At 48.0% G+C, this 12383-nt stretch overlaps 2 protein-coding genes across 10 annotated transcripts in view; both read right to left on the reverse strand.

The window, feature by feature from the left end:
- Positions 1-210: 210 nt before the first annotated feature.
- On the reverse strand, positions 211-9108 carry PLPP5 (phospholipid phosphatase 5). Of its 5 annotated transcripts, XM_061404495.1 has the most exons (8): positions 9018-9108; positions 5183-5274; positions 4684-4792; positions 4232-4322; positions 3820-3883; positions 3230-3354; positions 2282-2452; positions 211-1371 (listed from the first exon to the last, which is right to left on the reverse strand). In XM_061404495.1, exons 3-8 carry the CDS (start codon positions 4741-4743, stop codon positions 1208-1210), a joined length of 675 nt encoding a protein of 224 aa, XP_061260479.1. In that variant the 5' UTR covers positions 4744-4792; positions 5183-5274; positions 9018-9108; the 3' UTR covers positions 211-1207. The 5 variants fall into 5 exon arrangements, with proteins under 5 accessions (XP_061260479.1, XP_061260478.1, XP_061260480.1 ...); XM_061404494.1 differs by lacking the exons at positions 5183-5274; positions 9018-9108 and adding an exon at positions 4932-5157 and having other exon boundaries at positions 211-1243; XM_061404496.1 differs by lacking the exons at positions 5183-5274; positions 9018-9108 and adding an exon at positions 4932-5152 and having other exon boundaries at positions 4615-4792.
- Positions 5403-12383, reverse strand: part of NSD3 (nuclear receptor binding SET domain protein 3) — a 103636-nt gene continuing 96655 nt past the window's right edge. For all 5 annotated transcript variants that reach the window (XM_061404487.1, XM_061404488.1, XM_061404486.1 and 2 more), the window contains 2 exons: positions 12158-12362; positions 5403-11799 (listed from right to left, as the gene is read on the reverse strand). In XM_061404487.1, the coding sequence (XP_061260471.1) occupies positions 11558-11799; positions 12158-12362 (447 nt within the window). In that variant the 3' untranslated portion in view covers positions 5403-11557. The remainder of the gene's footprint in view (positions 11800-12157; positions 12363-12383) is intronic.

Consider the following 12383-nt stretch of genomic DNA (forward strand, 5'->3'; position numbering starts at 1 on the left):
AAAACAAGTTTAAAAAAAGTACTGGACAAAGAACGGACATTCGGGTTCTTTTCCCCTTGACTTTAAAGTACGGTGATTATAAGGTAAATATTGAGAGCTCTTTGGTATTATTAACATCAGCCACTGCTGGAGACAGTTGAATCACTTATGTTAGAAGGGGAATCCAGTGTTTAACTTTGAAATGTTTCAGTTCTCAAATGGAACTTTAAGTGCAAAGCCCACATTCACCATTTTATTTGCATATTGCATTTACATAAGGAAAAGGTGCACTGAAAATGTTATAGAAAGAAATACACAAAACAAGGTCATATTAAAGTACGGTCAGCATAAAGAGAAGGGTGGTTTCAGGTTCCGTGCATCAGTTCCGACCACGTCCCATAACTGTTCCTCATGGCCCACTGGGGACAGGACAGGAGACGCTGATCTGTCCTCCAGATAAGTCTCTGAGCGCCCTCCTGCCTCAGCCACGTGGCAGGGTGGGTGTGTTCGCACAGGTCTGCAGCCGTGACTGGAGGTAGAGCGGCTCCTGAGCTCGGCTCAGCACAGGTGCGGCAGGAACCGGGATCTGCTGTCGGTACTGAATCGACGCTCCTGACCATTTTCTTGTTTACTGTGTTTACTCAGTAATTCAGCAAATTATCAAATCACTTATGTTCACAGAATTCAGAAGGGACAGCACTATTTAGCTGGACTTGGATAAGCATAACAGTGGTAAATTAGCCAGAATTGGACATTCTCCCATTTCAGGGGTGGAATTGTCCCACCAGAGAAAGTAAACAGAAGTAAAATAATTTAATTGCTCATGCCCTGGATTTTAAGATTCTGAGCTATGGAAAGTGGAAATTAAGTTTTGGTAATCAATGCTAGTGTCTAGGATAAAGTGATGCTAAGGTAAATGCTTCTTTGTGACATAATCCTTCTAAGAGCCGTACTGAAGTTACATGTGAAAACACTGGATCTTGGGATACCAATCTGGTGGACCAGACTCGTAAGCTGTTGGGGAACTATGCATGGCAAACAGTAGTGAAAAAGGACTTCGACCCCTCTTGATAAATCCCTGTGAGCCGTGCGCCGGGGCAAAACTGCATCAGCCTGTGGGCGTCTGTCCTCACCTGTCCTCAGGAGGTGAAGGTCAGACATTCTTGTCCTGGGCGTGGGGAGAGAGGAGGTCCGATGGGCCTGTTCTCCAGGGAGGCGGCTCCAGGGTCTAAACACAGAAAGGCTGCAGGTCGCGGGGCTGCTTCTGCGGGGCAGGAAGAGCGGGGCTGAGGGGCAGCGGCCTGTGGCACTCGGCGTCTGTCAGCGGAGGGTAGTACTGCCTGTAGCAGCTGTACGCGAACGTCAGGCCAATGGCGGATCCAGCCAGGACGTCTGGACGAAGACAGAGGAGATGGCTTTCCCTCACTCACAAGTCATGCTTGCTGGTGGAGGGAGCTTGACCCTCCAAGGCTACTCTGCAAAACCCCTACATTCCAGGGTTATCGTTTTGGGGGATTTTCTTAGTTTTATCATATAGCTGCAGTATGGTCATTATCAAGCCGTTCCCTTAAACACCAAATCAAAACACATCTTTAGTTAGGTAAGTATAACAAGGCATATTCTGAGTTCACTGCATTGAGTTTTTTAGTTTGGAAGAATAACAGATTCATTGAATACTATAAAAAACTCCTCATCACCATTCAAAGGGTTCTAGAGGAAGGAATAAACTCTCTAGGAGTTGCCTCTCTTTGTAAAAATTTAGTTTATTCTTCAGAACAGCTCTTAAGGGCCTCTAGCTGATACTGTCAGCTTTTTTTGTTTTTTTTTTGTTTTGTTTTTTTTGAATTTTGGGCTTTCTCTGCAGATACTCTGTAATTTGGATGATTTACTATATCATTCAACTTAAATTTCTTTGGTTTAATTACAATTTTATGTTTTCTTAAATTTTACTTCCATTACTGAACAAAAACCTTGACAGTGAAGTTGATTTTTAAGGTAGTAAGTAAACTGAACTTTGAGGTTGGTTGTAAAAAATTTCTTGATTTTTTCCTGAACTTACGATGCTTCAAAGTAATGGGAAAATTAGGATGTCCCTCTTTGGTAATCTGTTTAAAAGATAACAGTGTGCTTTCTCATTTTCCATGTAGCAATAAACCACACTCTCAGTTCAGATCCAGACCATCCTCTGCACACTTGTCTGTTCACTCAGCAGACACCCAGGGGTGTGTCCCATGCCACGTGCGGGGGACAAATGACGGGAGAACCATGGAGGGTCCACGGCCTGGAGGCCTGTGATGCTTACCCTGCCAGTGATGCTTGTAGTCACAGGTGCGGGACAGTGCAATCACAGCTGCAAAGAGTAGGGGTGACAGAAAGGAACAGAATCTCCAAGATTTCCCTCGGCCTCTTGGTGTGAAGCAGTGTAACTTCCCCGCCAGGTAGAAGGATGCGAAGGCCAGACCGGCAAATGCAACTAGAAGAGGGGAAAACGTCTTTTAAAGGAAAAGAAGAAGACAGGGTTAGGAACATATTCTTAGCCCTTTTTGTAGCTTCTGGTGTAGATCACTGATCGAGACTGTCAGTTACGAGGGAGGAGAAAACAAGGGAAAATGAAGGATTATCTCCCAAAGTGAGTGACATGTACCCGGAAGAGAGTTTTTGGACTCCTAGTGATGGGACTTCATTTCCCAGTGCCTCCATTTCCTCGTATATAAATGGGAATCATAAAAATAACAGAAGCCATCTCATTGGGCTAATATTGCTGTCAAATGAGACATGAATCTAAAATGCTTTTGGAAGCACCTGACTATGTAGTAACTCTTCCATGCTGCTAAGTCGCTTCAGTCGTGTCCAACTCTGTGCGACCCCATGGACTGCAGCCCACCAGGCTCCTCCGTCCATGGGGTTTTCCAGGCAGGAGTACTGGAGTGGGGTGCCACTGCCTTCTCCGAACTCTTCCATAAAGGCTGGTTAGTATTTTTACGACTAGCACGAGATTGCAGGATTTAGGCAGGATAATACAGTAATAATAAAATGTTCAAATTTCATGAAGGGAAACTACGTCCTCTGTCCTTAAATGTTTAATACTTGAGGTTCAAGCTTGTTATTAAAGAACGGGGGCTCTCTGACTTCTAGATACAAGAACAAGACTGCGTGAGATGTTCCCATCCTCACAAGTTAGTTCCCCTGGGTTAAATTCAATGATTAAAAAAACCAGAACAGGGATGTAGAGTTCACATGGTATTCATACAGGAAGCATGGCCACTGGGGAAGCTCTTACGGCCCTCATTCACCACGGCCTTGTCTCCTGTGCACATCAAGTCTCCATGGGCTTGCCCATCCGGGAAGCAGCGGTAGAAGAAGTCTGGGCGTGGCCTGGAAGAAATACGGCCAGGTCTGAACGTGAATCGTTTACAACTCCAGAAATTGTTCTTCGGTTGTATTAGACATCGATTAACCTATTAACTGTCAGTCAAATAGCATCCCAGGCAAAATAGTGAAACTGGACTGGATAGTCACCACTAAGAGAAAAGCCTTATTTTTCCAAGGTTAGTATTTAAATCAGAAAAAAAAAAAAAAGCGGCTGCAGCACATAATTGTTAGGGGAAAGAGCCAGTCATGCTGCAGCTTCCTCAGGGTGCTCTGGAGGACACTGACTCTGGCACTGGGAAATGTGCTGTTCTGGGCAGAAAAGAGCCCGAGAGTCAGCCGGGCACCAAGGCAGAGGGAAGGGAGGAAGCGTTAAGAGAGAAGAGGCTCCGGAAGATAGGGCTGGGGCTGCGTGACCCGCTCTCCTGACCGGAGAGGGCTGAGACGGCAGGCGGCTGCTCGGGCACTCACCTCCCCACTATCAGTTTGATCGTGTTGGTGAAGATGCCATTCAGGGCCAGCGCCAGGCTGGCCGCTGCAAAGCAAAGAAACTCACTGTCAGTGGGTCTGCGGAGGTCCCTGTCTCGTTCAGCACAGCCACAGGGGACACTGTCTCCTGGGACAGCAGAGAGGTCAGCCTCCAGCCAGACTGGAGCATAAAAGGAACGCGGGCCTTGGTGGCCACTGCGGTGCCACAGGTGCATACAGTCCTGTGCGTACAGGTGTACCTGGGAGGTGACCCAGAGGTCACAGGTAAAAAGTAGGGTAGAGGGGAGGCAGAGTCACCTTAGGGAGTCGCAGCACATGGCCTCCACACACTGAGGCCACCAGCTCCATGGGGGGGGGGGAAGACCCGATGGCCGAGCGTGGGGGTCACTCTTACCCAGGCAGGCCTGCCGGCTGTCGGCTGCGTCCGCCGCCTTGAGACACCTGGCCAGTAGGACTGGAGCCAGCGGGGCGAGGAAGGCGATGACCTGCATGGGACACAGCGGAGCTGAGCACACGAAAGAGTACAGAATCGGCTTGAAAACAAGACCTCCGACAGCAAGAGGAGCGGAGTAACAGTAGAAGTCACACACCAGACCTGAACTGCCCCCTGCAGGTGTGGCGTCCAGGGGCCACGGCCCCGAGCTCCCCTGGCCGCCCTGAGCACTGCCCCCCAGCACGTGTCCCCGAGCCAAAGCGGAGGGACATCCGCTCTCAACCCCGCCGAGAAGCACGGCGACGCGAAGCCCCGTCTAGCAGCGAACTCCCCATAAATGTCGCCGCGGAGTCGGGATGACCGCCCAACGCCCTGAAAAGCGCGGTCAGAAGGCAGGCTGGTCCTCCACGCACAAACATCGGCTTGGTGGGGAGATACTCTGCCTCCACGTACGGATTCCGGTAAAGCCACATCTCCTCAGGCTGGATGAGCCTCTGGAAGGGCGGCAGCAACTCCGTCACCCTGAAGGGGACACAAAGGAGCGGAGCGTCGGCGGCTTCTGGCAAGCGCGCGCGGAACCCGGCCGGGTCTCGGAAAGGAGGGTCGGGGGCTGAGGGACCAGGACCGGGGTCGGGGAGGGGGCCAGAGCTCAAGTCCTTACAGGAAGACCGCGAACAGCGCGAGCCGCACGCCCAGCTCGGCCGCGAGGGCCGCCGCCTTCCCCTTGCCCATCGCCCGGTGCGCGCTCAAGGCTGACGTGGCGGCGCTGGGGGCGGGGAGTCGAGGGGCGGGGCATCAAGTCGGGGGCGGGGACGGGGAAGACGGGTGGGGCGGGTCCGACGGAGGGAGGGGTCGCTCCCCACGTGTCTCTCCACCCGCCTTCCTACGCCCGCCCCGACGCTTCGTACTCACTCAGCCTCCGCTCCCGGGAAGCGCGCAGAGTGCGCGTTTTGTGTTGCTGCGTTGCCAGGTCCAAGTTTTCCGCGGCTCGGCTAGACCTTGGGCTGCGGGGCCCACCGGCAGGTTAGACGCACGAGGTCTTCCAACCCCGCTCTGACCCCCTCCCGCCCAGGGTGGCCTGTTGGCCACTGAGTTGTAGCAAGAAGTTACAGGCAATGAACAAGTCCATATATTTAATTTTGGAACATACAGGACAATTTATTGAAGTCAATCTCAAGCAAAATCGGAAATCAGTGGAATGTCATTAAAAATCTTCCAAATTAATCCTCACGGAAGCAAAAAAAAAAAAATTTGAATCCCAAAGTATTTGTAAAATAAAATAGGTAACATCTCAGTAAATAGAATGTACAAAAATTATATGTTCCTACCAGCACACACAGTAGTAAGAAGCTTAAATATTACAGGCAATCCTAATACACTGTAACTAGTCAACAATAACCTATCTATATACAGGTTAACCAAGCTTTAAACATTTCACACTATGCAATAAAACATGGGCCAATCAACAAAATCCCCCAAATATCATATATCTTGAAGTCTATGTGGCAACATCAAGTCATTATTCAGTAATGCCCTAGTGGAACGCCCCCCCAGGGAAAATGAACACTAATCCTTAGTATCAGGAGCTTCTAGCCAAGTCACAGAAACTCTAATAAAAGAGATTGACTTTTAGTGAATATTGATGCTTTGTTATTAAAGACTCAAGTCTCAAGTGATTTAGGCAAAATAACATTTCACAGGATCTACAAAGTTTATTACAGATAAACAAAGTACAGAAATAACCAATCTACAAAGGTCATTATCATAGATAAAGATCACGAGGAAATGAAAACAGAATCTGTAGGTATCTGTGGTTGTTGTGCAATATCACAAGTGGATACAAATGGATTTCTCATGTCAATTCCAATTATGCACACACCCTTATATATAAAAAGAACCTTATTATTAGCCAGTTGCAATCATCATTTAGCATCTTAGTTATCAGTGGCGATAGGATTTTCTTGTTTAACATGGAGGGCATGTGACAGCACGAATGAGATAAAGAGCAATGTTAGTGACAATGAAGGAAAAGGACATTTTATCCAGTCCACTTCTAAACTGACAAGAGTTACACCATATACACCCCTCATCTACGTCATCTGATGGATACGACAGCGGTATGCACACATCAGGGGTCTGGTGGCTGGGGAAGGGGAACCCGAGGGTGCTTTCTTGCCAATTAGCAGATGCAGTGATGTCACACGAGAAGACGAAGGACTGAATAAAGGACTTTGGCAACTACTCTTTTCCCTTTCTCTTACACGTTAATGACTTTGAGATACTCCTGAAGGACAGGTATTTCTCTACCTCCTACCCCTTCGTACAAATGTGCCACACGCACCTGAACTTGTCACTTAAGCCATGGACTGACTGGAGAAAGAACGGAAATGAGTTTGAAACACACAGGTCACACCTGGCATTTCAGGAGTGTAACATAAGTGCAAAGTTCTTTTTTTCCCTACACAGGCATCTATTAAAAGGAAAGAAGAGGTGTGTGGGGATAGGGTTGACAAAGTAACAAAGTAAAGAGCATACGTAAGAAATACTCATGTAAATGCTGCTGGTATTTCATGCAGGAGTCTCTTCCCCGACTACGTGCACTGAATCTGAGAGACCTAGTGTGGACGCTCCCGTGTGCAGAACTTCGCCTCTAATCCAACTTCAAGAGGGTAAGAGACAAAACAGTGTACAAAACAATGCTTTCTACTTCATAAATTTAAAAATAATTGTAAAACAAGGAGAATCTGAGGAGTTTCAAGTACTTAAAAAACCTGAATTCAATGAGGCAGAGGTCTCAATGTTAAAGTGACTACTTCGTACCTGTGGTAAACATTATAATTCCCCTCCCTCACCCTACTGTGACCCCATTTCTCCCAGTCCCCCTCCCCAGATAAACGTTGGTAGATTTCAGTATATACAAATTTCCAGCTCTTTCGTATATGTCAGTACATGGCAAAGCTGTCTAAGTCTATTTCCGAGCCTATCTGGAAATGGAAGTGAGTTCCACTCTCTGTTTACAAATAACCAGAGACCAAGTCTAGGTGAAAGAAAGCGAAAGTCACTCAGTTGTGTCCAACTCTTTGTGACTCCATGGACTGTATAGTCCATGGAATTCTTCAGGCCAGAATACTGGAGTGGGTAGCCATTCCCTTCTCCAGGGGATCTTCCCAACCCAGGGATTGAACCCAGGTCCCCGCATTGCAGGCGGATTGTTAACCAGCTGAGCCACCAGGGAAGCCCAAGAATACTGGAGTGGGTAGCCTATCCCTTCTCCAGGGGATCTTCCCAACCCAGGGATTGAACCCAGGTCCCCCGGATTGCAGGCGGATTGTTAACCAGCTGAGCCACCAGGGAAGCCCAAGAATACTGGAGTGGGTAGCCTATCCCTTCTCCAGGGGATCTTCCCGACCCAGGAATTGGACAAGGGTCTCCTGCATTTCAGGTGGATTCTTTACCAGCTGAGCCACCAGGGAAGCCCAAGTCTAGGTGGCCTGAGGCTAAAGGAAGTTGTTCCAAATGATCACTTCATGTCTGCTGCAGCTCCAACTCGAAGAATCTAGACACACCAGCTTTTTAAGTAATTCAAGTCTAATTTGCACTGCTCGCCAATTAAGCAACTTCCCCTGTCCCTTCGTGCTGTCCCTCCTGCAGAAGAACAACTGGTGTGAGCTTCCCAAACTGTCAGCACGCCATGGTGACCAATTTTCTCATCCTAATGGGACATGGTATACGGAAGCATCTTAACTTTAAGGTGAATGCTAAAGAAGAGCTTTCTGTTTTAAAATGAAATGAGAGACAAGCAACAAATCCCCGGGAGTCCAGAGCCTGCGCTCCACATGGCTGGCCCGTCTGCTTCCAAACTGCAGGTCTGGGCTGGACCCTGTCAGGAACACACCATGCAACAAGCTACTGTGAAGTAAGGAAACTGCTTCACGATCAGGAAAGAAAGGTATCTGATAGCCACCCTGTCTGAGAGTCCTTTATGTGATTATCTCGAGGTTGTGGGTGTCACAGCATTCTTCCCAGACCTGCTTCCAAATACTTTGTGGAAATGGCAGCAGGGAGCAGCCTTTCCCCTTCCCTATTTTATTTTTTTAGTCTTTAGATGTGTTCCTGACTTGAACACACAGAAATCTCCAAGTTTTAATGATTCTAAAAGTCAGCCTATTTTATAGCTTAGGCAAGAGCTTTTTTGAGAATTAGGATAGGGTGGGAACGTGTTAAAAAGAGAAATGAAAATAAAACCCACCTCACTCCTAACTGTAGCCCTGATTAGACAGTCAAGAAATGATTCACTTCCTCCAGCTGCTTCCGCCTTCCAGGAATGCAGCCCACCCCCCCACCCCCTGACAAGCGACAGGCAGCGCCCCACTCCCACCAGGGCCTGGAAGGTCTGGAATCTCACCTCTAGTTGTTACAGACCCAGTTTCTGAAGCGTTCTGCTGATTCTCAAAAACCTTAACATTCACTTTTTCTCTGAACCAACATAAGGTTCAAAAAAAAAATATGACCGTTGTTATCCCATGCTGCTTGATGTTATTTCATTTTTGGATAAGAAGTAAAAACCAGCCATTTTCAGTCTGACTACAGCTCGATTTCACAGTTAGCAAATCAAATAACAACTTCCGGCTGTGAGTAAGCAACGTGTCTGTCGCAGTATTTCATGGCGAGCCACAGGCAAGCATGCTGCTCGGATACTATGCACACTGTATGGATGGATACTTCGCAAACAGAAAGCACGACTTACTCTTTGGCCTGCTTCCACAGCCTGCACCTTTAAAATACGTAAACTTCTGACACCACAAGGTGTGAGTAGAGCTCCTTGGCACTGGCAGGACTGAAAACACTTCTGAGACTGTTAGAGGACATTCCCGGACAGGGACTCCAGAGCTGCGGTCAGCGATTTTGCTTTCCAACCTGATTTCTGAAATGGCAGAACAATCCTGTTAGTCACCCCCACCCGCCCCACCTACCCACCCCGCTGTCCCCCACCCCAAATCAGAACACTCTCAGCAGAGCTCTGTTACAGATACACAAACCAAATGTGACACAATGCAGAAGTTGCATAAAAATACTTAAACCTAAGGTATTTGTAGTATACAGGATATACCCTGGCTTACCATATAAAAGTCAGATATTAAATAGCACTAAGTCCAAAACAAAGCAAGAAGATTTCATGTTGGATACTGATTCAACGCGAGTTACAGTTCAAATATTAAAGGAACTCCTTCATGTTAGTAAGTTTAGAAAAGCAAACGTTTATCATATACATATATAAAATAAAGTTTTAGTATGATAAAACATAGATTTTCTTAAGTTATTTTTTTAAAAGGACATCAAACTCTATAGTTGCTCAAGAGCAAAGTGTAGTGTTTTGGTGAGCTGTGATTCATGTGACTGGCGGCAGTCGCATTTGGTAACACGTGTAGCATCTTCTATCTTGCTCTTTCTTTTGAGACCGTATCTAATCAATACAATTACTGGAGGCTCAGTAAGTTACCTCAAAATTATTTGCTGGAATCACGCAAATGGCAGTTTAGGAGCTTAAGTAAAGGAATTGTAGTGTTTGTTTTTTTGTTGTTTTGTTTTTGTTTTTTTTTAAACAAAAAAAAAATCCAGTATAATTGCACATATACATACAAAAAAAAAAAGAGGCACAAAACAGATTTTTTTTTTCTTTTTTCCAGAGAAGAGCTCTAAATTGATAAGAAAAAAGGGGACACACAGCACAACTGAAGGAATGTCGTGGAGCATCCATCTTCCCAGCCTTTTTGTAAGGTCACTGGGTACTTCGGGAGGGAAAATAAATGCTGCCAGGTACAGGCAATTGTAAGCAGTCAAAATTCACAGAGAAAGTTAACGTTCATTCAAGCTAACCCTAGACTTCTACTTAGTACAGTGTTACAACAAGGTCTGACAGGACTAATGGATCCATACAGGGGATCCTGGAGTAGACATATTCCTACGCATTACAAGCAAGGGAGTTGTGGGGGCAGACAGTCCGCTTCACGAGCGTCTATTCTTGCCAATACTGCTTTCTCGGGAGCTCTCCCTAAGTGCTTCCTGCAGTGAAGTGTGTTTGCGGGGCCCTTACCTACCCTGCACAAGTGCTTCCCTTCCCCAGTGGGGCGAGTCTAAGGACTGGATAACTGACAGGTAACTTGGGGAATGCCCTGACCCCTTTCACCCTCAAATGTGGAGTTAAACAGAAAGAGCTACTCAAATCACACAAATTCAAATTCATTTGTGTAGTTTCCCTGAGGAAACTGATGTCTGACCAGGAGACGGAAAATAAAACGCCCACATTCTCTCCAAGCCAGACCAGGGTCCACAGCACGCTGGACAGACAAGGGAGCTCCTCTGATCCAACTTTTGGTCCGTGCCCTTCATCTGCCTTTAGCTGCCTTTACCAGTGCCCCAGGATAATAGGAATGTCCATTCAAACACTGCATTCACATCCCACATAAATGCACTTCACCAAAATACCCATTATCATCGGAGAACATTTCAGACTCGGTGAGGCCATCCGCTTCTAGTTTCCTCCAGAAGGAAAAACCAGCAACCACATTACATACCTTTCTAGGTAAAGTCATATCAGAAAGCCCGCCGAGTTTAAGACCACAGAGGTAATATCCACTGAGGGCTTTTGTTTTCAAGAGGCCAGGTTCAGTCCTCCCAGAGCCGTCTCTAAGACCATGAGAGACACCTGGAAGGGAAAGCGAAGCCAGCCGCCCTTCTGCCCGGGAGAGGGGCCTGTGACACCGCCAGACCCTTTTCTAGAGGGCTTTCTGCAATTCCTACTTAAAACACACATGTACACACATACACTGATCAGACTATCTGAACTACGCGTCTCAGAATCTTAAAAAATGAAAATAAATAAAGGAATGATGACTACTTTTGTTTTGTACACCCATGGAACACATCCTAGACTTTAAATTTATCTCATTAACAAAAACTTTCTTTTCTGTCTGTTCTTATTTTAAAAAGTGAAGACAGCTCTTTTTTCCCAGCTGCAAAGGCTCTGAAGCACAGTAAAAGGCAAGAAAAGACCAAGTGAATCTAACCCTCCACACAGGAATTCCCAAACCGACAGAACTGAAAACACCAGAGCCCACCACCGGCTTCGGCCTGCGGACCATCTCCCCGCTCCTGCTTTTGCAAGGTAGCACCGCTGGCCAAGGCTGCCCACGTCGCAGCGGTCTCTTCTTGCACTGACGCGTCCTCTACTTTTTTCTTTTCCTTTTTTTTCCTTTAAATAAAAAGAAGGACATTTTCCCTGCCCATTTACTCCTTGACTTCTTCTCCGTGATCCTGTGATTCCAGTTTACACTTGATCTTGCTCCAGTACTCGGGGGACACAGGGGACGCAGGGTCGTGCTCTGAGCAGCAGAGCCGGCCTTCCAGGGCGGAGGGCACCAGCGCCCCCTTCTCGTGATCTTTACAGAAGGACCGGGGGCAGAACTCGCAGAAGGCGACGGCCGCAGCGCTGCACTCGTCGCACTGGTGCCAGGGGCACTCCCACTTTCCTGGAGAGGCGGGAAGAAGGACAGAGCCCAGTGAGTGCCCGGGTCCATTGCCCGCCAAACACCCCACCTCCCACCTGCCTCTCCAGCTGGAGGCTGCGTCCGGCTGACCACAGCTCCAGGCCTTGGCCCACGAGAGGTCTGTGTGGTCCTGGCGGCGTGAGTGTGAGCTCTGCCCCCAGCTCCACACCACAAGAGCCAGCTGCCCACCTCAGGGAACACAAGACCCCAGCCCTGCCGCCCACAGGCGTCCCCCCGTGCACTGAGAGTTGCTTGCTCCAGCCACTTGTCCTCTCCGCTGCCCATCGCATGGCCCACAGGGGGCTGGACGTGGCGGGGGGGGGGGGGGGGAGGCGCTCACCGTAGGGCGGCTGCGGCAGGTTAAGGCAGAGCAGGTGGTAGGCTTTGGAGCAGTCCTTCCTGTCGCACATGACCAGCTCCCCGCCATCCCCACACTGGAAACAGAAATCCTCGTGCAGCTGCTTGGGCTCCGTTTTGATTTTTCGTCGCTTCGGCTTTAGCTTAGCATTTTTGGCCTTTTCTTCAGCTGTGGAGGCACATGCCGACTGGCGGGAAAGAGGGACCAT

The sequence above is a fragment of the Bos javanicus genome, chromosome 27 (assembly GCF_032452875.1).
Source record: "Bos javanicus breed banteng chromosome 27, ARS-OSU_banteng_1.0, whole genome shotgun sequence".
NCBI lineage: Eukaryota > Metazoa > Chordata > Mammalia > Artiodactyla > Bovidae > Bos > Bos javanicus.